The sequence below is a fragment of the Diaporthe batatas genome, assembly GCF_019321695.1.
Source record: "Diaporthe batatas strain CRI 302-4 chromosome Unknown Contig00002, whole genome shotgun sequence".
Taxonomy (NCBI): Eukaryota; Fungi; Ascomycota; class Sordariomycetes; order Diaporthales; family Diaporthaceae; genus Diaporthe; species Diaporthe batatas.
This window is the reverse complement of record NW_025408549.1, coordinates 2,423,213-2,448,908: the sequence shown is the minus strand read 5'-3', so window position 1 is coordinate 2,448,908 and position 25,696 is coordinate 2,423,213. Positions and strand designations below refer to the sequence as shown.

The following is a 25,696-nucleotide window of genomic DNA, read 5'->3' as shown; positions in this document are numbered from 1 at the left end:
CCCTCGGCCCCTTGTCGTGCGGGGTAGAACGGTCTCTTTGCGGAGAGGTGGAGCCGTACGGCCGAATTGGGATGGTGATTGGACACTTGGGACTGTGGGGAAATTGAAAGGGGGGCATGGGGGGAGGCATGGGAGCGTTGGCACTGGATAAAAGGACACAAAGAGCACACTCACGATCCACCCTGTCGGCCGTCCACGAGGGGTCTGCTGGTCGTCCGAACTACTGTATGTGTGTGGTGTAATTCTGCAGTGGCACGTCTTGTGCCTGCAGGTCATCTTTTTCAGACGAGAGAGGCGAGGCATTTACCGTCTTCACGTCATTCTTGTTCCGATCCTGCGCGAGCCACCCGGGGGGAGCTCGTATACTACATGGCAGCCTACAGAGGTAGGTATCAGGGTATGTAGTCTCCAGTTGCCAGGTTGCCAGGATGCAGAAATGCCTGGGCCGCATGCGATTGAAAATCTGGGGATGATCACCAGACTGCGGGCCAGGTTGGGCCTCAAACGTCCAGCGACGGTCTGGCATTGAGTTCGGGGATTACCACCCCACGCTTCTCCACCCCATGACCCCAACTCGTCCGTTCCTGACTTGGGCATCCGAACAATACGGACAATACGGATGGATACACAGTACACGTGTGTGAAGACACCTTGGCAGGTTGATCAGTCTTGTCTTTGCACAGTAGGAGTACTGTTCCGTGAGACTCACGTGGGCTGGTGTGGCGACTTGAAATCCGACTTGTGTCCATGTTGTGCAACCTCCTGCAAGCCACACCGGACGGTGAGACTAATGCAAAGCTTGTCATCACCACCAAGAGTTATTACCGGTGCCGACACGGCATCTGGACCACAGCCGCTCACCTTGTCCGGAAGGGGACAGGAAGGATTCAGATCTGAGTCTATCTATGTACTTTTGATTGCGCACGTGAGCTGCAGGACAGCAACTCCCAATTGAAACACCTCGCACAGGTAATAAATAGCCGTCGGTACCAGAGTCAACCTTGGAAGGTTGTGGTGCTTCAACGTTGCACGATTATGGTTTATTAACAACGGCCCGCTGTCTCAGCACTACTTAAGTAGATGCCGCAGAATTGCAACGTTTGGATGCACATGCAGGCAAGATGTCGTGCGGATTTCCCGGTCTGGTCGAGGCCAACGACTGCCGCGGCCGACCAGCGGCTCAAGATCACATGCTCAGGCACTCAATGCGGTTGTCCACGGCCGGAGGTGGGCTTCTGGGCAACAGGAGCAACCCACGGCACGGCAGAATGCCAGACTGCTTTGGGCGACGGCATTCTCGGGGCATCAACAACCCGAGTCGCCCTGGGGAACAACTCCCCGCCAAACCCCCACCAGACCACCTAGACTACTAAACTAACAACAATGCCATGCTCTCGGAGAGAATCAACCCCTAGACCAAGCAAGCTCCTGCCCGGCCTTTTCTTTCGAGTCCGATTTTCATTAGGTTGACCTGACGTCCTCTCCCACCTTCAAGCTCTGCCCCGATTCACTGAGTGGAAACGCCGGGTCTCGCAGACATCATCAGACATCATTCATCCTCTGCGAGCACGCCATCTCCCTCACCATGGCTTCCGTCAGGCAGTTCCCCACCATCAAGGCCGTCCGGTCGTTTGTGATCGGAGGAGTTGGATCAGGTATGCTTGCCTGCTCATCCTTGGTGGGTTGGGAATTAGAGCATTAACTGACGGCGGCGACATCTCAGGTGGTGATTATCACAACGTCGAAGGGGGCCACTGGTAAGGCAATTCCCCTCGCCGACGAACACCGGCATCACGCTTGCGGCCGAACGGAGCCAAGTCTAACTCACCATTGCACAGGCTCATCGACTCGCCCATCTCGACCCCAGCCTCACAATGGGAACAATACCGCAAGTCCCGTACTAGCTGGGGGATCAACGTCCTCGGTTCCTTCCTCGTCGAGATCGAGGCTTCAGACGGCACAATCGGCTTTGCCACCGGCTTCGGAGGCCCTCCCGGCTGCTGGCTCGTCCAACAGCACTTCACGCGTTTCCTGCTCGGCGCTGATCCTCGCAACACGAACCTCCTTTTCGAGCAGATGTACCGTGGCTCCATGTTCTATGGTCGCAAGGGCCTTCCACTCGCCGTCATCTCAGTCATCGACCTGGCCATCTGGGATCTTCTGGGGAAGCTCCGCAACGAGCCCGTCTACAGACTCATCGGAGGCGCCACCAAGGAGCGCCTGAACTTTTACTGCACCGGCCCCGATCCACCAGCGGCCAAGGCCATGGGCTTCTGGGGAGCCAAGGTGCCGCTCCCTTACTGCCCCGAGGAGGGCCACGAGGGCCTGAAGAAGAACGTCGAGTTCCTGCGCAAGCACCGTGAGAGCGTCGGCCCGGACTTCCCCCTCATGGTGGACTGCTACATGTCCCTGAACGTATCCTACACCATCGAGATCGCAAAGGCCTGCCTCGACCTCAACATCAACTGGTGGGAGGAGTGCCTGACACCCGACGACACCGACGGGTTCGCCCAGATCAAGCGCGCCCACCCCACGCTCAAGTTCACCACCGGAGAGCACGAATACAGCCGCTACGGCTTCAGGAAGCTCGTCGAGGGCCGCAACCTCGACATCATCCAGCCCGACGTCATGTGGCTGGGCGGCATGACCGAGCTGCTCAAGGTGTCGGCCATGGCTGCCGCGTACGACATCCCCGTCGTGCCCCACGCGAGCGGTCCATACAGTTACCACTTTGTCATCAGCCAGCCCAACACGCCCTTCCAGGAGTATCTGGCAAACAGCCCCGATGGCAAGAGCGTGTTGCCCGTCTTCGGAGACCTGTTCCTCGACGAGCCTATCCCCACCAAGGGTTACCTGACGACCGCGGACCTGGATAAGCCCGGTTTCGGCCTGACGCTGAACCCGGCCGTGAGGTCAAAACTGATCCCTGCCGAGGCCCTGTTCAACCCTACAGTCCCCAAGAGCTTGCCCGCGCCAGAGGAGGACAGCAAGTCAAATGGGGCCTAGCGGATAAGGTGAAGGAGCTCACCACATCATCATGAACGTGAGTTTGGGATAGAATTATTTACGGCCGGATGAACATGTAGAATTGTGTCTTTTTACCACATTTGCGATGTAGCTAGAAACGACTCATCTGTCCTCAGCTATGTCGAAGTTCTTGTGGAGATTGGGTGGCACCGGTTGTCGGTTGTCGTCAGCATGCAAATCAGCAGAACTCAGAGATTAATGAAAATTTGATTGACCTTGTATAGAGAGTCCATACGAGGCTTGAAAGTCGCACGGTTGCAATATGTATCCACTCAGAGAATGCTATAGTGAAAAATGCCTAGGTAGTCTTAAATGATAAGTCAAACCCGTATAAAGTGACATGCACTTCGGCCTAGTTATCAAAGGACTCACTTGGCTATTAGTCTTGATCGAAGCTATAGTGTGAAACTATGAAAGTCTATAACTCCCTTAATAAACCTTAATGCGATTCAATCTGGCCGCTTGCTTTCTCCTACAAACCTGGCAAGGAAATCCGACACTTCCATGGCAGCGAGGTCAAGTCATCGTCCACATTCAAAGAGCTGCTCCAGCAAGTATAGTCAGCTATTTGGAAACCACCTCAGGGCAGCCAATACTGTTTGTTGTGGCCGACTGACATGTCGAACAACACAGGACAGGGGTAATCCAAAACAACCTCGGGACGCATTCACCACTAGTTAGTACCTAGTAACCACTGCACTTACACCCAACAACCTAACCTCAGTTTTCGATACGATGACTTGTAACTGAAGTTTGTTAGCGAAACAGCGTTCGTGGTGCTGTCATTTTGTAAATTACACACCCACTCAGTTCGCTCACGTTGGACTTGTCTTGAGGTGTGGACGATGGAACGCTCGACCTTGTAACCCTCCGGCCTGCAGGCAGGATCGCCTGAACTGCTGCACGGTCACACTCCACTCAGCCACCATGCCAACAGTTGTTGTTCGTGATTTTTAGGCCAGTCAAACATCTTGCCTGTGGAGTCTTGTCTTGGGTTGGGAGCTGGTATAAAGCCGATGGGGATGCGGTGGAATCATTTAGTGTTTTCAAACATCATGGGCTGGTCAACGCAAGTAAGGGAATGGCTGAGCACTTGTCTGGTGGCAAAGTCCGAGAAATGCTGAGTTTCAACCAGATGCAAAACACGCTGACATGCCCAAGTGGGTAGACTGATGGAATGGCCCACTGTTTACTTTGCTAGTAATTATTCTTGTGTTCTGATTGTTCTCTATATTTCATGTATTGTCGTCCGGCATCTTGTGGTCTTCATGCCAGTTTGCCCCTACGTTCCGGCCGAGATCGACTTTCGGGGTGCCCGGGTGGGAAGCTGGGGCAACATTCCGTGCCCAGGTGACCCCGGCTCATCCGGCGGAGGGTCGCCGCTCTCGATAAATCTCCTCCCATGTCCTCTGTCCATGCTTCGACATGAGAAGATCTTTCAAGTCTCATCCCTAGCCTTATCTGTGCAGCACGGGCGTACTGTGTTCTCTCTACACCATTATCGACCCATTTTTAAGCGCAACGCTGGGTCTTGAGAGCGTACCACTATGGGCGCCACATATGATTCATATGAACGAAGATCAGAAACGGAACCACTTCCAAGTTGGCAGAAGGAGCTCGCTACCCTAACTTTGGGAATGACGCTAAGAATGTATACCTAGGTACGATATTATTACCTAGGTAACTGACTGTAAGGTCATAGGTACGCTGGATTCTTGTCTACATACAGAAGCACCGCTTGCTCCGGTGCCAGTCTGTCCTCTCCTTGTCCAAAGCCACCACCACTCCCGGCGACTATTGGTATTGCTTCCCAGACCACGACGGCGCTCCACAACGTTACTAGCATCGCCCGCTGATGCATGGACAGGCAACATAACCTGCGCAGGTCTGAAGAAGAGTCTCCTCATAGTAGGCACGCAGGCGGATATTATACCCAGGGTCAACTCCGACATTGAAAGGCACGCCAAGTTGACGGCTGACCAGCTGACATCGTCCTCATTCAGCCTAAGGTATTTGATCCTGACTGCGCTAAGCGCAATGGTCAGAAATCCTAGGCTGAAAACCCCTAGTAGAACGACCTTCTGTATCGGGGGCAAAGTCAGCTTGCCCAGCATCGGGATGGGCAATGCGAAGACCACTAAGTCTGTCAAGATGTTTCCAATGGCACCGCCCAGCCAGGTAGGTAGATCAGGCAAACACTTGACGCCTGGTAAGGTCCTGTCCCAGAAACCGGCGAGAGGTTGGCAGAGGAAAAAGCATTGTATGACCATCGCCATGGACCATGCACCGATAATGACGACAATTGACGTGTATAAATAGCGAGGTAGAAGCAGGCCGAGGATTCTGTAGTATTGGAACAGGAATGTCATTTTGACTGTGAGGATCGCCGAGGTGTACGAAAGTATTGTCAACCAGAAAAACTACCAAAGATTGGTGGTGAGAAAATTGGACGTATCAACTTCAACGGTAGAAATGAGACGCAGATGGAGCGGCTGACCTTAAGATAATACACAAAATCGGGTCCGCTGATTGTCCAAATATGCCTCCCAAGTCCGTATTTTATCACTGTTTATAGCTAGTCAGGCCTGGTTCTTACCCCGGTGTACATCTTGCCAAATGTGGAGGGAATAGGTGACAAACTGAGTATATCTCCTATGCCCAGTAAGTATACCAACACCTAAAAAGATGTTCATTGTTAATAAATCTGTCACCACCATTATTAGAGATGAGAAGAAGAGAGGGAAGATGGAACGGAAGAAAGCTAACCAGTGACGCAGCAGCAAAGTAGTCGTCTATGCCCAGTTGTTTGAGGAGCACCTTTCTCGTATAAACACGAAGAGTGACGACTAAAGTAGCTAGGACCCAGCATACGGAGGTGATGCCAATCATTATGCCGCTTCTGTTCTCTCCAAAGGTGTTAGGTGGGTGAGCTTGCTGTGTTGAGCCTCCACTCATGACGACCGTTCCGGAGACATCTACCTTGCGTATTCTGTGATCCGTGGAAGGAGAGAGATTCCAAGAGCCTGCACGAGGCCGAGGTAAGTCACAGAATAGTGTCCGGGATGGAAGATGTCGTTGAACGCGGAAGAAGGGAGAAGAAAAAAGAAAGTTTGCGTAGGTGTTCTAAAGTCTAATTGAGAGGTGGGGTTTGCCACAGAATGCAACTTTGAACTTTTACTTTCGGCGAATGGCTGTGTTCATCCCGCAGCACTCAACTGATTGGATCACTCTCTAGTAGCGATCGCTATTCCCAAGATTTCCAGCGGCCCAGATTCCAAGGATAAAGCGATTGACTTCCGGACATCTCACCCGCCCGGCACTTGTTGTTCGAGGCCACCGCCCCATTCAGCCAATCAGGACTTGGTACAGAAAACATGATATGCAAAACAGGAATTCATGCAATACTGAACATCACTGGAAGATACAATGCTGTGTGGATCGCGACATATTCACATCCATTCAGCCTAAACGTTTACCTGAACTGGCCCAATCAAAAGTATTTAATAAGTTATAAATGTTAAGTTAAAAGTTATATAAGGTGGGTGTAGATTACTACCTAGGTAGGGGATTTTTTTTCCTTAATGGTACGTATCATCCTGTCCCTGATAAGCGCTGCCAGGCATTTACCTAACTAGGTAAATGCCTGGCAGCGCTAGTATGTAGCGCCCGTGGATCACGAGCGGCCGCCCGGAGCGGAGATCATGGCATGAGTCTGCTCTTGGTTGGTCGGGTGAGACAGGCTTAGAGATCCTTTGGACGTGTTGGTTGTGGAGATGCAATCCTGCCCGCGCAACGGACCAACAGTGTCTTTATAAATTCACCTTATTCGAACTCTTTTCCTCTCTCTTCCAGTGATTCAGAAAATACTACCTCGTTTCCATTGGCCGCTCTGGTAAGAAATTGTTCAATATGCCCTCGTCAGCAGCTCTCAGCGAGCATTCAGTTCCTAATACAAGCACGCCATCTCCTCACCTCTACCATGTGTTCGAAGAGGCGGTTTCCAAGCATGGACCCCGGGAAGCCGTCGTGTCTCTACATCAACCACCAGATCTTTACGCCGAAGCTCTGAAAATAGAACCTTTAAAGGGTCCCGGCCTTCGCTGGACGTACGACAATGTTCACCGCGCTGCCACCCGCTTCGCCTGCTCGCTGGAAGCCCGAGGTGTGAAGAAAGGGGACATCGTGACGACGTTTGTAAGCAACGGCATCGAATGGTGTGTTATTATCTGGGCATGCTGGAGGATCGGGGCCGTATTTGCGCCTATGGGTCTACGGAACGTTCAGAATGCCGAGGAGACCAAGTACATGTTGCAGGCCGCAGCCGTCAAGGTTTTGATCGTGGCCAACACGGAGACGGCACTGAGATTAGACGATCTCGCCAGCCAGGCAGATCTTGCTCTGAAACTCAAGATCGTACTAGATTCTTCTGGGGAGCTGGACGGTTGGGACGACTTCCCATCGCTCATCAAATGCAGTGGAGAATCTGACGAATCTCTCTTGACTAAACCGGCTGCTCAACTGGTCGATTCTGATGCTGCCATCATTTTCTTCACGTCGGGGACAACGAGCCTTCCCAAGGGTTGCCAACACACTCACGGATCTCTTGCAACCACTTTTGACAGCCGTCGACCCCTCGTGGAGTTGGGTCCTGAGAGTCGTACAGCGAGCTTCCTGCCCAACAATCACATGATGGGTTTCTTGTTCACAGTCCCGTTTTTCCTCTCAGGTGGCAGTGTTGTCTACCCTGCGGGAGTATTCACTCCTGCGGCTATGCTCAACGCTTTAACAAAAGAAGGATGCAATGAGGCCGTTCTGGTTCCCACCATGGTCTATGCGCTCATCAGTATCATGTCAGAGCAGAAAATTCCCAGGCTGGAGAATCTGGAGTGCGTGAGCATGGGAGGCGCATCTGTAAGCGAGAAAAATCTCGAGGATGCTTCCGTCCGGTTAGGCTCGAGTCTGGTTTGTGCGGGCTACGGGATGTCAGAAGGACTCCCGATGAGACCAGTGAAATTCAAAACTGCGGCAGAGGGGATAATCCAGGGAAACCCGTGCTGTGGCGAAGTTACCTCGGGCTGCGCTGTCAAGATCTGTAGTCCCGGCACGACAACGGCGGTTCCAATCAATACGCCAGGTGAGCTTCACATGTCAGGTTCTCCTATCATTACGGGCTACCTTGGCGGTCGCAACAAGGAGGACTTCTACGACGAAGGTGGCAAGCGATGGTTCAGGACAGGAGATCAAGCGGTCATGGACGAACAGCAACGAATCGCCATCGTCGGACGATACAAAGACATGATAATCCGCGGCGGTGAGAACATTTCACCGAACGCGATGGAACGAGTTCTTAGCGAGATAGGCGGAATCGAAGTACGTGAGACAGGCCTGTGGTTGGTATCTGAACGTGCTGACAATCTATGTTTAGGCCCATGTTGTTGGTGCAGAGGATGAGATAGCGGGCGAGGTATGTGCAGCTGTCTTCTGTGTGCTCCCAAAAGAGTAGAAGCTGACGTGAACAAGGTTCCCGTGATAGTCTACGCAGGCCGACCAACACCGACCAAAATATTTCAAAAGCTCTGCCTGGGGCGTATGGGGCCGAGCTATGTCCCTGATGCATCTTACCACCTCACTGACTTGAAGCTGTCTGACTTTCCGAAGAACCTCACCGGCAAAGTGCTCAAGGACCAACTGGCTCTGATAGTCAAGCAGCACAGGGCTTCCATCACCAAGTCGCATACAGATGCCACAAGTAAACAAGATAAAAAGTTTAATCCGAGTTCTCATATCGTCACAGTCACTTGGGCGAGTCTACTTGGTATCGAGCCCGAAGACCTGGACCCAGAGGCGCAGACTGCGACGTTTGCAGACAGTATCAATATGATGCGGTTCCGTCAGAAAATCAGACAGGAGACTGGGAAGATCATTACCGTTGAACAAGTTCTTGGATCCACAATCGCGGAACAAATCAAAATTGTTGACAACCAGTCCACGCGATCAAACGAGTTACCGGGCCGCCCTACTCCAGAATATCGTCCTGGTGGCCCGAGTGTCGTCGACATGGTCCATTGCTATGGCGACGAGGAAAGGGCGGCTGCAACGCGTGAGGTAGTGGAGGCGGTCCTCAAACCTCACGGGCTCAGTTGGGACAATGTCTCCGAGGTGTTTCCCGCGTGGGGACTCGGCCAGGCGATATTCACTCAGAAGAGGGATCTTTCCTGGGATTTTCGCTTCTTCATTAACACCAAGGTAAAGGACGCAAAGGTAGGAAGCACGACCTTGAATCCTCAATCCTCAAAATGGGTTTTAACTGATGTCTCTGGATGTTCAGGTAGTTCGTGCGGCCCTGGAGGCTGCGCTGGAGAAGAATCCAAATCATTTGTCCTTTTTTGTCCGCGAGGACGGATCGGTGACTAACAGAAAATCACTGGGGTTGCATATTAACCTTAAGACGAGCAAGGATTTATTTGATTCAATCATATCCTACGCACCGAAGCCACTCAGAACAATCGCAGAGCTACAAAAATACTCGGATGACCAAAGGTTGGACGTCGGGTTCGATTCTCTGCTGACAAGGGCTGAGATTGTGCATGTAATGGAGACGGATTCTGTCCATATCGTTCTAAATGGTCCGTTCTCCAACCTCGGGTTCCATTTGCTGTTCGCTGACATAGCTTTGCACGCAGTCAACCACGTCGCGCATGATGCCATGTCCTTACAAGGCCTACTCTTTCCAGATCTCGACCTCGCCATCTCGGACCCCTTGTCTCTAAAGAGCCACACGCCCTATAAGATTTTCGCAGACACATACCACTCCCTCAGCACATCCCTCACAGCGCAGGAGGGCGTCAAATTCCATGTTGAGCACCTCAGGGACATCACATGCCACAAAAAGGCAGCCGCATGGCCGCCCCAACGGGCACCGGGCTGGGTTCTCGGCCCCCGAAGAGGCTGGATCACACCACCCGCAGACGCAACAGGAGCAGGGCATGCCGCCTACTCAAACCCAGCCGGTTTACCCTTGGAGGATGAGCCCTCGCGTCGCAGCGACGGCGGCAGCGCGCCTGTCGCCTGGCGGGGAGAGCTTCCCGGTCTTAACGCCTTCCGGGCCAGCGTCGGGGAGGGTCTCACGAACCCATCGATCGCAAAGGTAGCATTGGCGCTCCTCAACGTCCGCCACACGGGCCACACGCATGCGATCTTCGGCAGTGTGGAGGCAGGGCGGGCTTCACTACCGTTCATTCCCGCCAGCCTGAGCGGGCCTCTAGCAGCAGCCGATGTCAACCCAGCAGACATGCCGGGCCCCATGTACCAGCGGTTGGCGAACCTCATCCGCGTCGACCGGGCCGAGACGGTGGGTGACCTGCTGCGCCGGGTCCAGGAGCTCCAGAGCGGGCAGTCTAGGCACTGTCACGCGCCACTGGACGCGATATGCGAAGCTCTGGGGCCCGAGGGCGGCGAGATGGTGCTGGATACGTGCCGACGCCAGTTGCTAAACTGGGTGCCTGGACTGGGCGCCATGGACCGCAACCCGTTTAAGAATATCGAGCTGCTGGACTCCAGAAGCCGAGCTGACCTCGGCGTCATGTTTTTCGCCGGCACGGGTGGCAAGGCTGGGCAGGACCTTGTCCTCAAGGTGATTTGGGACGACGCGAATGTGACCCGGTAAGCTTTATTTGCTTTTCACCACGGAAGTTACTGTCAAACCTTTCAAGTTGTTTTGAAATTTTCCACGATGCAACACGATCAGGCGACTAACAAATGCACACGTATCAGTTCCGAGGCGGAGAAATGGCTCAGCGAATACAGGGCTTTGATCCAAGCGGTAGTCAGTGGCGGTAAGGATCGCTTAGTCGGAGAGGTATTTGATTCAGTAAAGGACGCATGAATGAGTGGTACATTAGGTGCATGAGCGCAAAGTATTAGTAACCATTCATATGCCCATGTTACGGAGTGTTTACAGAGTGTACTTAGGTATGCGTTATGCTTCAAACAGGCTGAACTACATTCATTTTCAGCAAGTCACTGTGGTACCTAGGTAATTAATAGAGATTCGTATATTGTCCTACCCACGACTTCAGGAGACTTGAACTCGAGAAAACATACTGAAACTATCATTCTCTGAGGGCAAGTGATTGCGATCATCAAAAAGAGCACAGCGTACGCGCCTCGACAACACAAAGTCAAGGCATATGATTCCATGCAAATCGTTCCCCTTCCAGGCATCCCACCCACAGACAATGGGGGCCAATTGCACAAGTAAATATGTTGCACCCGGACTCCGGCCGAGAGGGAGACGGGCCGATATAGCACAGGCAAAAGCCAGGTCAGACTGGAATACGGGTATCAAAAATGACAAAGCTGTAACTATCTTGAACGGGATTGTACATGACGTTGGTGGAACAATGTAAGCAAGCATTATCACATGCAAAACAGGTTTTTGTCCCACCGTAGGCCACCCAACCCGGGAATAGGTGCATGCATGTGTGCCACGTTCCGTTAGAGCGTAGGATCCCGCGGGGCGGCGGCTGGGCGGGCGGCTGGGCAACGGCGGTGTGTGAGGCTTGCATGCAGCCTGCGGCCTGGGCGGCCGGGTCCCACCACCACCTACCACCTGGGCAGCGTCAGATCGGAGGGCGATTTTGCCGCGCAGAATGTTACCACACCCTCCCACTGGTGGTGGTGTCAAAAGTACACTAGTATTGCAGAATGGATGGACGGATCTATAGTCAAGCGATCTGACATGCTGCTTGGCGTGGCATCAATCCTGTACATACCAGCCTGAACATCAGGTTACCCTAATGTGTCGAGAGAAAGTGTGGGCTGGGTGTGGGCTTTGGTCAATGCTCTTCACGTTCCCAAGTCATTCACATGAGAAGAACCGTCAGAATCATCAGAGTTGAGCACAGCAAGGGTGGAAGAAATAAGTTTTATGAGGAACTTTGATTCAGTGATAACAAGGAACAGGTAGTCAAGGTCGGGACAATTCAGTCAACCAACCGACAATGTGTGTATCGAGCAAACTAACAACACAATCCAAAAACCATCATCATTCTTCGTGCGAGTCGTCAAGACCCGGTCTCAACCATCCCCTTTGTCACAACCCCGGGCCGGCCGCAGCGGCAGGCTTACTTCGTCCGCTGACCTTGCTTGGTGCGATCCAGCATGTGATGATTTCCATCCCAAGCGATCTGTCCGTCCAGTCAGGTGGGCGGGGGCGCAACCAAAACCCCAGACACTCCAATCTCTATCGAAACATGACACCCAGACAAATGCCAGTCTATCTGCGAATCTATGTTTAGGATGCTGTTTTTATCGGCGTATCTTCATCTTTTTTTATCGTCTTTGATTTATGATCGCGCAGCGGCCGTGTCATCAATCATGTAAATGGTAGTACAATGGTCGTGGATGTGTCGTTCAGCTCACATCAACGACGTCGAGGCTGTCCTGGTCGAGGATCGTGATGCTGTTAAGCTTCTCGGCAACGATGTCCTTGGTGGCCGCATCGCCGCGCTGTTTCTCGACGGTCTTTTTCTTCTCCATTTCGCGCTTGATGCCGTAGTTGACGGCATCCAGCACGGTGTTGACAGTTGCCTTTGGCTTGTAGGCCGGCTCGGTACCGTCCTGGTAGATACCTGTCTTGACGAGGATGGAGTGCCATTCCTCCTTGCTCTTGGCATCCATGAGGTTGGTGCCGCGGATGTCAGACTCGGGAGTGTCGCCGACGAAGTAGACGGTCTGAGGAGCCCGGCTGATGGGAAGACCGTGCTGGTTAGCCCGCCATTGCTTGAGCAGCCTTGTGGCAAACTCAAAAGTGCCGACCTGGGGCTTGCCAAAGGCGTGTGTCTCAAGCTTCTTGCCTCCTGTGACAGATGTGAAGGTGTTCTCAACGATTTGCCTCAGGGCACCCATGCCCAGGCGAGGGTGCTCGTGACCCGCCGACCACAAAACGTCGTTGTGGCTGAAGTAGATTGGCGGCGACTCCTCGAAGGTTTCGGAGCGAGTCTCGAGGCGGCCACCCTTGGACATGGCAATGTCCAGGATGATTTGCAGGTCGCCGGCCCAGTCTCTGCTGTCAGCGAAGACGAAGATAGCCTCGATAACGACATCGTTGAGGTCACCCCGCTCCAGCAGGTTCCTCGAGTTGTTGTAGTCTGTCTCTGAGAGTTTGCGGAATGGTGCAGTGTGGTGGTTGGCCTTGAGAATGTCGCCCGGGGTGACAACGTCGACAAAGCCGTATGACTCGGCGACCTGTCGGCACTTCTCGCCCTCACCACCGACAACGAGCACCGTCTTGTATTGATCGGCGAGCTCCCGCATGGGAGTGTGTCCGCAGATGAATTGGCCGGGGCTGACCTCCAGCTCCAGTTGTCGGGAGAGATCGCCACAGCGCTCCTCTTCTGATTTACCACCACCATTTGTGAGGAAGATGTATGGGCTGATAGATAGACGTTAATAACTGGTGGTTGAAGAAGGCGTCCGCATTGGGGAGCAGTTACTCACACTCTGATGTTATATTCGTTCTCACCATTGAGGACCTTCATTGCCTCGATGGCTTCAGGGATGGGTCGACCTCCGCGGACGAGCACGCCGTCAATGTCGAACGCGAAGGCAAAGTCATCTGCTACATCCTGATCCGGCACCGGGGTGACCAGCCCCGAGATGGGTGACGCAAGACTTTTCGGAGTAGCACCTCCGGAAGCTGTGAGTTCTGGGGAGAGAGACGCCTCGGAATCAGGCGAGATCTGCTCGTCAAGGTCCTCGAAGTCCCTGTCGACCTTCCTGCGAGCCGCACGGAACGTCTCAGCAAAGGAAGAAGCGGAGATGCTGCGCAGGGGGGCAGCCGGCCTCTGGGGTGCTGCCATGCTGAAAAACGTGGTAATATCTGGGGAATCTGGGGAAGGTTCGCGGACGATTTGCTCCAGCGAGGGTGACAGAAGTCCGTGGATGGGGAAGAGCTAGGAATATAAAAGAAATGTGTCTCCCAGAGTTAAACAATATGCACCCGCACGAGTCGATGAATGTTGCACTCTGCCTGATTGAGAATGGCGAGTGGAAAAAAGTTGGGTCAACGCCGGATACTTATAGCATTCGCACCGTCTTGCAAGACAAGGGAGAAACAGAGGAAACTGGCTTCTTTCTGGTGAGTTGACCAACCTGTGTCCCCCAGAGGCGCAGAGGCAGGATGGAGGAACAACCAAGTACCACGCATACCCATGGGGGGAGATGTGGAACCGCTAACGTGGAGGAGACAATGATGTACCTGGAGGAGTCCATGATGTACCCTGGGCCCCATGTAGTCTCAAGATGACGGTCTGGAGGGGAGCGAATCCGCACAACATCATCCGTCACGTCTCGGCGTGTCCAGCCAACCCACGGGCACTCCACCACGACTCTGGCAGCGGGATGATGCCATCACTACGAGGGGCCCTCCAAGCCAACTTACTCGCGGGCATGACGGGACGACGTCCCATCCGAGCAAAAGCACAACCAGCTATTCAAGAGCCCTGAGCGTCGATCTCACCCTTGTTGCCTTGTGAAAAAATACACTTCCACCCGGGTGTCAGATAAGCATGCAGGGTGAGGCAGAGAAGATAAGACCCTGCAGCAGGAATCACAGCCAGGGAAAGGCCCGACTTGGTGCGAGCCATCCACGCACTGGGTACGTATCGTCGAAACACATGCATTTGTCCCTTCTCTGGATTAGTGCGGCTGAAGAGTTTTTGCCAAATACCAAGGGTTCGGTAGATCTAAAGCGTTCCAAGACGGCCGAGGTCAGCAAGTGAGGCACAGGGAAGGGGGACTAGGCCAGAAGCAGGAAGCCGCACGCCAGTGGAGGTGTGGCCCTCTGTTGACATCGGCAAGTATCTCGTTGATCGCATTTGCAATTGCCCGAGGGAACGGTACCGTAAAAGCCCTCGACTTCGGCACGGTGGCGTCACAGGGGGAGCAGCCAGTGCGGCTACTGTCCTGATCTCTTGGACAGCGGTATGAACACACAGATCCCCTGGGCGATCCAGGAACGTGTCTAACTACAGCTGTCAGCAACAACGTGCGGCGGCGTGAACCACTCGCAGCCGGGTTGAAGTTTGTTGATACGGACGGACACAGAAAAAGCAAACATCTCGATGAACTCCTCCGCATTTTGAGTGTGGACCAACTTGTACAGTCTCCACCTCTGCTCCAGTTCATACCTTGCGGCCACATGCAGCCAAAGGCATGGGGCAGCCGCTGCTTCATCGGGCTGTACACCACAAATGTCGCCGTGCCCCTGGGATGTGCGGCGGCTCCAGCGAGTCTGACCGTAGTTTGTGAGGCACGTTGTTGGCACGGCACGGGCTGATGGGGGCGGCACCGCATCCAACGGACCGCCTGTAGGCACATGACGTCAGGGTGGGCCCCGGTGGTGGATAGAGTTCCAGCGCGAAAAAAGCCGGTCGCATCGGCTGCGCGCAAGCCGTGGACGCTTCCCGTTTCGGGCTTGGAAACGCAGGCGTCCGGTCTTGACCCTCGACATGTACTCCGTCCAGACAAGGCACCCAGCCAGCCCAGCACCGAGGTAATCTGCCGGCACCTGTGCCTGCTTGCCCGTGCTTTCAGCGGTCATCCTCGCAAATCCTAGCCGCCGGAATTTGTCTGCGGCAAGCTTGCCAGGTTGCCCAGTTCCTGGCAGGCTCTTCCTAATCTACAGTATCAGCGGGCATGTTGTTCTGACTCAGGTCTTGCCCCTGTGAATATCCTGCCATGAACGAGCCGAGCGAGCTCATTGGAGTCCACAGAGACAACATCCTCGCGCTTGTTGACAATTAGGTACCCCTCCTTGCCCTCCAGCGTTCCGATATGACCCCCCAAAAGTGGGTCGAAATTTCCATCTTCCCGTCTTGGGAATAAGTTGCATGTGAATATGCAAGCAGACAGGAGAAGGGTGTGTGCGGAGGCCCGTCGTTTCGCTGATGGTGTCCCTTCCTGGTGATAACGATTGTGAATATACCACGGCGTCACGATTGGCCGTCGCAACAATGCTATTCCAAAATGCGTCAAGAATAGATCGATAACCGATGAATCATTTTCGTGGTACGGACATACCGCCAATACGCACGGCCACCCGCTTGACTGTCAAATTGTGGATTGCTGCCGATTGTCAATGACAGACTCCAGCTCGCTGCTGACAAGCGTCTACCATCGCGTTGACGGTAGGTGGATGGTGCGTTAAGCCAGATAGTCGGTGTAACAATATTAAGGTCTGAGTGGGTTGCTATAGTGTGCGAACGTCATCACACGCACGCGCGCTCGCTCACAGACCATCCAAGTAGTCCGTACCTAGGTACGCAACTACGCCAGAGGATGCTGAACAGTAGAGACGTCAGCCGATCTGATTGCGTTGCACCACCATGACCACCCTCGAATTGACCGACGTGTCAGAGCTGATGAGAAATACCTTGATTAGCCCACCACCCAGCGAGACTGAACGTCGTGCCAGCCGACAGCGCAAATCTGAAAGTCCTGACTCAAAATCTTCTTGCCCTAGTCCTCCCTGCAGCTCTGAGCTCTGCTCGATAATCGACACTTGGTGATACTGCGATGCACCTTGCAACACCACTCCACTTCCCCATGGGACTTGCTGCAGGAGTAGCTCAGCTTTCGGCATCAAATGATGGGGTCGTCAAGTGATTGCTATTCCGTCGCACGCTCTGGTACCTGCCATTCGCACAACGGTCATCCGCGCATCACACGAGGTGGAGTGATGCTGTCGGGATCGTTTCCCGTAACGGCTATATGCACTTTGACTGTTAGTCGAGTCGTGTAGACTGAGCAAACTCGACACAAAAGCCTGTTCATTCAAGCCAAGGGATTGAGTCTGCGCGAAGTTTGCAAAAGAGGCAAGATCCACGCCCCCAGGATTGTCATCTCACCGTAAGGCGCTTCGTGTTGACTCGGCCGCCTGCACGTGGTTGTCCGGTGTCCTCACAGCCACCTTCCAAGGTCTCCAGAGAACGTGAAGATAGGACCGTCGCGAAATCAATGTCCCCGTTCTTTTGGACGCAGTCACTCCGCCAGCTGTGACGCCTCGATCAAATTGTGGGTCGACCGAACTGGGACAATTACCCTGACTGCGCGTTGTTTTCCCCGCGGTCTCCACCAAAACCCGGGGGATCGGCTTTGATCGGGCAGGTCAGGTTTTGGATGTACATCGTCCGAGACCTTTGTACCGTTTGCCAAGTCAGGCCCACTGAGTTCCAAGTCGATGTGGATAATTTTGATCAACCCCACTCTGCGCATGCAGCCACTCCCTGTGCGTGCGTACCTCTTATCCGTTGAAGTTGAACCCTCCCCAGATGCAGTTTGCCGTCCACCCGGCGTCGTCGACCGCGCGCTGCCGTCTGTCCCTGTCCAACAAGGCCTCCTCGATGCTGATTCCCAGACCAAACCCGCGGACATCTTCGCGATCGACACGTAACCAGCCCCTCCACCCGGTAGTTACACTCACGGCGTCAGGACCGAGGACCACAGGACTGCCGCCGCCGATGACAATCGATCCCCACCATTCGCGGGCGATGGAGGCGTGCCTTGAGTATATCATATGATTCTCGGCGGCTGACAAAACCTCACGAATGTGAGATGATGACCCGCGGGCCGGGCGGTAGACGTGAACATGCTTGAGATCGTTTGGTGTGACTTTTCGAGCTGGTGCAATCATGGGCTGATCCTTTGTGCGGCTTTGGCGGCCTTGATCCGCATTGTCATGTTTCTCCGTGGTGTGACCATTGTCGTCACCGGCGTCTGTAGACGTTGGAACCGGAACGTCCTGGTGAGGGACGCATTGTGTGACTCGCGTGATATCGAAACGGCCCTCAACGTCGACAACAACGACGGCTTTGTTGTGAGGCGCTGCGATGAGAGTTGCGACCAGTAGATATATCAGTGGCAAGTATCTGCCGGACAAGGATAGAGGGGCGGACTGGGTCGCCCTGAAATGCTGTGCGACCAGCCTGTCGAGATCCTGGATAGGGTAAGTGTTGACCTTGCCCCGAGATGGGTCTGGTGGTCCAGCATGCGTGCCTCTGGCCGTTGGTATACCCGCTGTAGGGGAGGAGTCGCCTTGGGCCGCTTGATCGCGTGTCGTTGAATTAAGACTTTTGCGGAAGATTGATAAGATCTGCGTGTGCTGGGGATCAGCGATCTCGTGGCCTGAAGTCTGAATGAGGCTTGGGGAACTGGGCTGTTTGTTGGAGTATCTGATGCGGCGCTTATCGGCGATAAGAACTCGTGCCAGGCTTCCAAGGTTGAGCGGCACCCATCTCACGATGCCGCGGAATTTCAGTGTCCCAAACAGCGGAGCAACCGAATGAGTGAGAATTGCATACCTCATCAAGGCTCGCCTCCTCGATTTCGCCAAGAATACGCCGACCAATCGTGGCCTCAGCCATCTCGGATACCAGTTGCCAGTTAATGTGAACGTGTCGAGGGACGCCCCAAGATGACGCCGCCGTGTCCCAACTTCCACCCCTCACAGCTGCCGCAGCAGATCCAGTTGAATGCCGACGGCAGGAAAAGGAAGACAGAATCGGGCAAGGATATCGATCTGAAGGCGTGCGACCTGATGGGCCTGCTGCAATACCACTGCTCGGTTGAGCACCCACAGCGGCAGGACAGCTCCGTCATGTGCTATCCTGTGCAAAGATGGTTCAGAAGGTATGGCCTGTGTCTGAACGAAGGGAATTATGCCTCGCTTGGGTCTCAATGATACAGACGATCGTGTGGTGGCGACTTGTCCCTCCGGTGAGCTGACGATGTGCTCAGGTGTCAGGACAAAAAGGGCAGTTTCACTGTCGAGACTACAGCTTGGGAAGGAACCACTGCCGACACTACCCCAAGCACTACATCGGCAGGCGGCCCAGGCAGCACTCAATTCCAATCAACCACCACGCATTGGCATGACGGCAACAAAACGGACTATATTCAGCGCTGAGAAGATCCATACAACAAATAACTTCATATCAATCAGTCCCCGGTTGGTGAGCACTCGAAGCTTGCATGGTCTCAAAGGCTCATGTGGCGTGGAATCTCGCTACTCCCGGGCAAGAGGATCATGGGCGCCATCGCTCAGCCGCACACTATGAACCAAGTTCGTCGTCGTCGTCGTCTACTACGTGTGAAGTGGAGGGATGCATAGATGGACTATTGCGCCGAACGCCCGAAGCTTCTTGTTAGCCTGCCCCTACGTAGGGACATCATGGAGAAGACTCCATGCAAATGCTGCTCGGCCAAATCCAGAGTCTGGGACGATGAATGGCCGACGCGCCCGGAAATGCTGTCATGTGGGGTGATGTCGTTGCATGCCAAAATCACGCCGGGACATATCGGCTCGCTCTTCGTTGTTGTACTCCGACCCTCACTACTATGTCTGCACTCAGCCATATCCTTGGAGAAGTTCTGCTCGGAATTTGAGCACTTGCCGCGCGCAGAAGCGGCACGGTACATCTACGGAAGAGCGAGTTCTCAAGAACTTGACGCCAGAGGCTGGAGACGTAGTTAAACAGGCCCAGAGTCAACGGCACGCAATGTGAGGCCCAGCAGTCGCAAGGACCTCACTCAGTCCGCTCCCAAATCTTGTCCAGAAGGTCCATTGACATTGCTTGCCTCGTCTATGCGTATCGAAACAGCCGTAGTCCCTCGTCCAGGCTCTATGCGTCCGCGCTGGACAAATGCCTCGTCACCTGCGATATGTACACCACCTCGCGTGCCCGATCCGCCCATCGGCCCATCGGCCCAGCCCCATCCTGCGGGCGGCTGGCTTAACCCTGGCGAGATGCGCGCTCGTCCTCGAGCTTCTTGTAGTAGTCGTCGCGGGCATTGGTGCGGGGCATGTGGAAGCCGTGCCTGTGATGCCATGCCTCCATGTTAGATCAGGAATACCCCGACAGCCACGTTCTTGTTGCACAATTGCAGCTGTGTGTCAATAGGATCGGTTCATCCGTACCAGTAGACGTTGCCCATGGCAAATCCGAGACCTATGATCATGGTTAGCCCAAGATGATGTCCCGCGCAGTAGACGCCTCGGCCAGTCCGAGGTGACTCCTTGTTCCGCTTCCGCCAACATGCGACTCACCAAGTGCGATACCCAGGTCGAGGATGAGGTTTCGGCGAAGAATCTATATCCCAATCGGTCAGCACCCTCCTCCCTGCGTCGAGCTCGTCTGGTCCATCGGATCTGCGGCCGGCGAGCCCTGACGGCCGTCGGTCTCGCGGGGTCGGAATCGGGACGTACGCCAACAATTGGTTTGACGGCCATGGTGTCTGGTTGATCGGAGGATCTGGAAGGGGTCGGAGAGCGGAGAGTTTCGCGGTCGTGTATTCAATTGACTGGATGTTCTGGGGTAATGGAGCGTTCGAGCTTCGCAGGGCAGAGGGACGATGACCTGATTCCTCTCGCGCTAGCCGGGGGTGTCGGCAGGCCGGCCAGCAAATCACGTGTCGGATTATGTCATCCACCCAAGGCATGCGCCGAATCGGGGGCGGACGACCGACTTCGAACTTTTTGGGCCAGGCGAGACAGCTCGAACCGCGCCCATTGCCTGCATCTCTCGATATCTGGACGCCCCATGCCGCGGGACCACCCATCATGAGCCTCCACCTTCCAACGCGGAGGGTCCTCGGGACCAGTGAGCCCTCCCATGCCCCCAACGCGCCACAATTGATGCATCTAACACGCGCGTTCCAGCTCCGACGGTCCTCAAGACCCTCCGCCCGACCATCTTGCTCTCTCCTTCCGCCTCACCATCCTCCCAGGTGTGCCGTCTCCTGAAGCAGCAGCAACACCAACTCCAGCAGACCCGCAATGCCGCCTCAAAACCCAACTCCCGGAACATGCTCCGGAGCTACAAGAAGCCGAAGGACCTGCACAAGCCGGGCGGCGCGCTCGGCGACCTGACCTCGGCCGAGGGGCGGCGCAGCATGGAGGACAGGATGCGGGAGCGCATGACGTCGACCCGGCTCGAGTCCAAGTCCATCTTCGACGACGAGCTCAAGGCAGTGGACAACGAGGAGGGCCAGCGCGGGCCCGTCGACAGGCAAGGCAAGGGCCAGAACACGACGGGGTCGCGCGAGTCCGTCATGGGCGCCTCGCTGCTGCGCGACCACATGCGGAACGCCATCGACCCGGACCCGCAGAGCCGGATGCGGTGGGAGCGGCGGATGGTGACGAGGCAGGTGGTGCGGAAGCTGGACGCCCGCGGGCGCGAGACGCGCGACGAGCGCATCCGCCGCACCGAGCGCGAGGCCACCAGCAGGTCCCCCTGGCTCGCCACATCGACCAAGAAGCTCGTCCACCTGGCCCACCAGATCTCGGGCAAGACGCTAGAGGAGGCCCGCACCCAGATGAAGTTCTCCAAGAAGAAGTTCGCCCGCGAGGTTCTGTACGAGCTGGAGCTGGCCCGCGACAAGGCCGTCGTCGAGCGCGGCATGGGCCTCGGCAAGTCGACCGGGGAGTTCGTCCCCGGCACCACCGAGAAGAGGACGGTCAAGGACTTCAGGCACGGCAAGTTCGTAGAGATCGAGGACCCAAGCAGGATCTACATCTCTGAGGCGTGGGTGAATCGAGGGCCCTGGAGAGGCAAGAAGCCAAACTACCGGGCACGAGGACGTGTGGACCTCCTCCAGATGCCCCAAGCCAGTAAGTTTAGCTGCCCCATAGTTGTACATCAAGTTCCCACCAGTTCAGTACCTGATCTACTTGTGCTTCAGGCATCACAATTCGACTCAAGGAGGAGAAGACACGGATACGAGAGTATGAGGAGAAGAAGGCGAGGCAGTATAGGCAGGGCCCATGGGTACATTTGCCCAATAGGCCAGTCACAGCTCAACGGCCCTTTTATTCCTGGTAGAGACTCAGCGGCCTGTACGATAAAAGAACGAATTGGACCGACCCAACGGTGATGCCCGGTAACTCACACAGGCTTTGGTTGACTGTCCCCTGTGCCGCCATACCAACTGGGCAGTGCCTCTATACAATCAATCATCTATGGAATAACTTCCGTGGAACAGCCTTGGGTAAAAAAGCCTCCCCAGCCCCGCCTAGCACTGCCCCACCCAGACCGATCTATAGAATTGCCCAGGTAACATGGCAGGGAATGAATTTTCAGTTGAAATCTTCCACAGGAAGACAGCTAGCTCATGAGAACATTGCCTGACGAGCAACACTCCTACCCTACAAGGTACTCAGGTCGGAGACGAGCAAGCTCGGAGGCCCTACCATGAAGGTCCACATTTCTCCAAGGGCGTGGTTACCTACTATAGTAGTATATGTGATGAGACTCCGTGAAATACAACCCCTATACTAAGATTCCGCCATGAGTCACGAGGAGCGATGGGTATAGCCTGGGCATGTTTGATGATATTTGATGTCCAGCATCGGCGATGTGCATGGAATTTTTTAGCTGCTTGTGCCTCGCTGAACTATCTTGAGCTCTGAATAGCGCCATGAGTCTAGTGGACGTGAAACGCTGGACATGACCATATACCACCCCCCAGCTGTAGTCTGAGTGCTCCTTCACGACAGACCAAATCAGTAGTAGTAGTGATGGTGGTAGTGAGCACCAGTGCGGGAAACGCTCTCACTCGGTCCCTCCAGCTCTCATGCAAATTTCGTCATAAGCGTCATGTGCTAGATACACAAAGGAGTAAGGTGGCAGAAGAAGGCGACAAGACCAAGAAGTTCGAAAGGGTACAGAGTCAAAAATCAAATAGGTATCAAAAGTGAGGACAAAAACAAAAATAAAATCGTTTCGCTTATGCCGGGCGAACCAGAACAGTTTCTCAGACCATGCGTCTTGGAGAGACACGCGGAAGCATGTCCTCATAGCGTCGAGCATTCTGGTCGAGCTCCGTCATTTGGGAGAACTTGGAGTTGGCCCCGGCCGATTTGGGTGGTCGAGCCGTGAACTGCGTACCGGATTCGTAGTCCATTCGGCCAGACCCAGGAAGGGGTTCCGAAATCTGCATAGTGCCTCGAGGCAGGGGACGTCTGTTGCGTCTGGTCTGGCACCAGGCGATTGCCAATGCAATTATGGCAACAACAGCGGCGCCGGCTCCGACGGCAATACCGGCCTTTGCGCCAACAGAAAGACCGCTGTCCGATGGTGCCGCGGCAGCGGCGTCAGCGGTGGATGAGGCAGACTCGGTTGCAGATGCCTGTGTGCCCGCGGCAGTGCCAGAAGTGGTCTTGGACGCCGAGGAGGCAGAGGACGTCTCAGTGGTTTCTGAGGCGGTTGAAGAAGCCTGGTAATGCCCACTGTCAGCGAAAGGTCCCAGGTGTCCGGGGCTACTATCGAGCTGAAGCTGCCTGGTGACGATAACTACTTACTGTGGAGCTGGTCTCAGTGGTCGCCGCGCTCGCAGCCGAGGTCTCCGTCGCTGAGGTAGCAGTCTCAGCTGAGACCGAGGTCGGCTCAGTGGCAGTGGTAGGCGTCGTGGTGGTTTCTGGTTCGGCGGTAGTCTCGGAAGGCGGAGGAGGTGTGGCAGTCGTCTCGGGTGTAGTCTCGGGCGCGGCAGCTGTAGTCCCGGTTGCTTTCAGGCAAAATCCACCCGCATACTCCACGGCAGCTGCGGCTTCCTCAGCAGGACACGATTGATTTGCGCAGTCACGAATCCCGTTTTCAAAAGCGGCGTTGCCGCAGAGACACTGGTCAGTGACAGGTACACAGCCGACGCTGGTTCTCATGTTATTGACGCAATTTTGCTGCACGATACTGTTAGCTCATGAGTGCTCAAAGACATGCAACAGCAATAAATCAACAGCCAAGGGGCCTGCACGCCAAGCCAGCTTCGTGAATTTCCAACCCTCAAACCGATTCCTGGTTCTCACAGGGTGTAAAGAATGAGAGCCACCGGTTTTGAGAGCCAGTATTGCCAGGGAAAGGCGGGTTGTAGAAATAAGACTGAAGAAATGAACGAGTGTCACCTACCGCGCAGCTCGACAGAGCACCGAAGTCCTGAGCATTGGCCAGCCCCACCATGGCCAGCATTGCCGGCACTAGACAACGAGATGTTCGCATGTTGTAGACCTGTCGCAAGCGTGTTGGATGGCGATTTTGAAATGGGCGGTAGCAGAATGTGCTGTTCTATAACCTCCTTCCCAGAAATATCGACCACTTTTCCGAATTGTGGGCAGGCAACAGTCGGTGACACCTGAGCCTGTTACTTGCAGGGCATGTCGATCCTTTTGACGTCTGAAGTTTTGAAAACTCAGTGACGTTGCTCTGAGACAGCGACCAAATTGTGTGCTGCAGGCTGCCCGACAAGCAATAATGAGGCGTGTTCGGCTCTCGAGGTTGTCTTAGATCGAGTCTCGCGGTCGATGGGATCGGAGTGGAATGGCCTGGGCTGGCGATTTGGGGATGATCCGGGCAGACAGAGTCGGCTGAGGAGGTGGGGTGGTGAATATAATGAGATTGAACGGGAAATGGGAATGAGAACGAGAGACGTGACAAGGGAACGAACGAGTTTCAAGGAGATGCTCCGAAGAGTCCAAGAATTGGGTCGGTACCGGAGTAGACAGACAACGGGTAGGAAGGAAGGAGCGCTTGAGAAAAGAATGTGAGGAGCCGCCTGGAGTCCGGAAAGCACAGCGGTGACAACACAGGACGTCACGGACAAATGGGCGGACAGAGGATAGAAGAGGTAAAAGAGAAGGTGTGGACGGTCAGGGTTGGTCCCTTCACTCGCACCATGAGAGGACCGTTTGGGAATGAGGGTGTTTAACGCGCCTGCTGGATTTAGCCAAACGCTTATTTTGGACCGGCGCAGGGGGGGCCGTGGTACCTGTGGCTTTGAGAAGGTGCGGTTTCCAAGAGGGCGCTAGGCGGGGGATACGGAGTGATGGGGACACGGGCTGATGCAATCAGAGTGCAGGGACGGCCGATCTCAGGGGTTCAAAGCTGTGGGGAAGGCGCGTTGGACGAGATGATTGTGGAATGCTCAACGAGCAGCCAGGCCAAATCAGAAGCGAGCAAGTCGAGGCAGGCGAGGCAAGAAGCGCTCGCCGGTGTGATTGTGGGCAGTCCCAGGAATTCCAATTCCATTTATTGGGAGGACTTCACCCGTCTTGCAAGTGAAAGAACGAAAGAAGGCGGATCGAAGGGCCAACTGCTTCCATCAAGTTCCCGAGGGCTGAGGGGTGCCCCTTCTTGTGCATCTATCGGGCTTAAAGCGAGCCCCTGCCTATGGTAGCACTGTAGCAGCAAGTACGCAGGTGCTCCGTACCGTGGCGTGGCTTGGCCCGTCGTCCCAAAGGATGCGGGAGGAGAAAAAAAAGTTCAACCCAAGTCGACACAAGCCAAACCCCACAGCGGTCCCCGTGCCGTGCAGCCCAAGTCAGTCGTCGGAGGGGCTCAGGGCTCAGGGCTGTTTCCCCTCCCTAGGTACCGCGAGTCAGCGGGGCCACTGACGACGACGCCCTCGCATTGTCGAAGGGCGGCTTGCGGCGCGAAAGGTTATATCTCATCACTCCTCTGGATCGTGGTCAGCGGTACCGTACCGCTGGAATGGGTCGTTTGGGCGTGGATGTAGCTGTCAGACTGTCAAGCATGTGCATCTACCACAGGAAATCCCGGCAAGACAGACAAGTCGACAGCGATTACGAGTTCGGGAGAACGAGGTCTGTTCTCTTAGCCGT

The 25,696-nt window shown here is 54.8% G+C and overlaps 8 protein-coding genes across 8 annotated transcripts; 4 read left to right on the top strand and 4 right to left on the bottom strand.

Annotated features, from left to right (window-relative positions):
* The first annotated feature begins 1,259 nt into the window (after positions 1 to 1,259).
* KVR01_001440 (uncharacterized protein) lies at positions 1,260 to 3,246 on the top strand. The gene is made up of 3 exons (XM_044790866.1): positions 1,260 to 1,655; positions 1,724 to 1,757; positions 1,839 to 3,246. The coding sequence occupies exons 1-3, from the start codon at positions 1,586 to 1,588 to the stop codon at positions 3,004 to 3,006; spliced, it is 1,272 nt and encodes a 423-aa protein (XP_044649395.1). The 5' UTR covers positions 1,260 to 1,585; the 3' UTR covers positions 3,007 to 3,246.
* A 3,690-nt stretch (positions 3,247 to 6,936) lies between these two features.
* On the top strand, positions 6,937 to 10,912 carry KVR01_001676 (uncharacterized protein; the record flags this gene model as incomplete). The annotated part of the gene is made up of 7 exons (XM_044783848.1): positions 6,937 to 7,580; positions 7,761 to 8,397; positions 8,453 to 8,491; positions 8,686 to 9,288; positions 9,356 to 9,653; positions 9,711 to 10,689; positions 10,801 to 10,912. The coding sequence occupies 7 exons, from the start codon at positions 6,937 to 6,939 to the stop codon at positions 10,910 to 10,912; spliced, it is 3,312 nt and encodes a 1,103-aa protein (XP_044649631.1).
* Positions 10,913 to 11,952: 1,040 nt separating this feature from the next.
* Positions 11,953 to 14,630, bottom strand: KVR01_001792 (uncharacterized protein). The gene is made up of 2 exons (XM_044790528.1): positions 13,528 to 14,630; positions 11,953 to 13,462 (listed from the first exon to the last, which is right to left on the bottom strand). The coding sequence occupies exons 1-2, from the start codon at positions 13,887 to 13,889 to the stop codon at positions 12,442 to 12,444; spliced, it is 1,383 nt and encodes a 460-aa protein (XP_044649747.1). The 5' UTR covers positions 13,890 to 14,630; the 3' UTR covers positions 11,953 to 12,441.
* A 2,702-nt stretch (positions 14,631 to 17,332) lies between these two features.
* Positions 17,333 to 18,452, bottom strand: KVR01_001843 (uncharacterized protein; the record flags this gene model as incomplete). The annotated part of the gene is made up of 2 exons (XM_044792990.1): positions 17,333 to 18,181; positions 18,390 to 18,452. The coding sequence occupies 2 exons, from the start codon at positions 18,450 to 18,452 to the stop codon at positions 17,333 to 17,335; spliced, it is 912 nt and encodes a 303-aa protein (XP_044649798.1).
* A 50-nt stretch (positions 18,453 to 18,502) lies between these two features.
* KVR01_001869 (uncharacterized protein) lies at positions 18,503 to 18,994 on the top strand (the record flags this gene model as incomplete). Its single annotated transcript, XM_044793050.1, has 2 exons — positions 18,503 to 18,717; positions 18,826 to 18,994. The coding sequence occupies 2 exons, from the start codon at positions 18,503 to 18,505 to the stop codon at positions 18,992 to 18,994; spliced, it is 384 nt and encodes a 127-aa protein (XP_044649824.1).
* Positions 18,995 to 19,820: 826 nt separating this feature from the next.
* Positions 19,821 to 20,317, bottom strand: KVR01_001816 (uncharacterized protein; the record flags this gene model as incomplete). The annotated part of the gene is made up of 4 exons (XM_044791131.1): positions 19,821 to 19,905; positions 20,006 to 20,036; positions 20,135 to 20,177; positions 20,294 to 20,317. 4 exons carry the CDS (start codon positions 20,315 to 20,317, stop codon positions 19,821 to 19,823), a joined length of 183 nt encoding a protein of 60 aa, XP_044649771.1.
* Positions 20,318 to 20,456: 139 nt separating this feature from the next.
* KVR01_001849 (uncharacterized protein) lies at positions 20,457 to 22,366 on the top strand. Its single transcript, XM_044791487.1, has 3 exons — positions 20,457 to 20,687; positions 20,747 to 21,697; positions 21,769 to 22,366. Exons 1-3 carry the CDS (start codon positions 20,507 to 20,509, stop codon positions 21,906 to 21,908), a joined length of 1,272 nt encoding a protein of 423 aa, XP_044649804.1. The 5' UTR covers positions 20,457 to 20,506; the 3' UTR covers positions 21,909 to 22,366.
* Positions 22,367 to 22,397: 31 nt separating this feature from the next.
* KVR01_001271 (uncharacterized protein) lies at positions 22,398 to 25,587 on the bottom strand. The gene is made up of 4 exons (XM_044785261.1): positions 24,844 to 25,587; positions 23,988 to 24,788; positions 23,387 to 23,761; positions 22,398 to 23,301 (listed from the first exon to the last, which is right to left on the bottom strand). Exons 2-4 carry the CDS (start codon positions 24,075 to 24,077, stop codon positions 22,840 to 22,842), a joined length of 927 nt encoding a protein of 308 aa, XP_044649226.1. The 5' UTR covers positions 24,078 to 24,788; positions 24,844 to 25,587; the 3' UTR covers positions 22,398 to 22,839.
* Between the last annotated feature and the right edge of the window lie 109 nt (positions 25,588 to 25,696).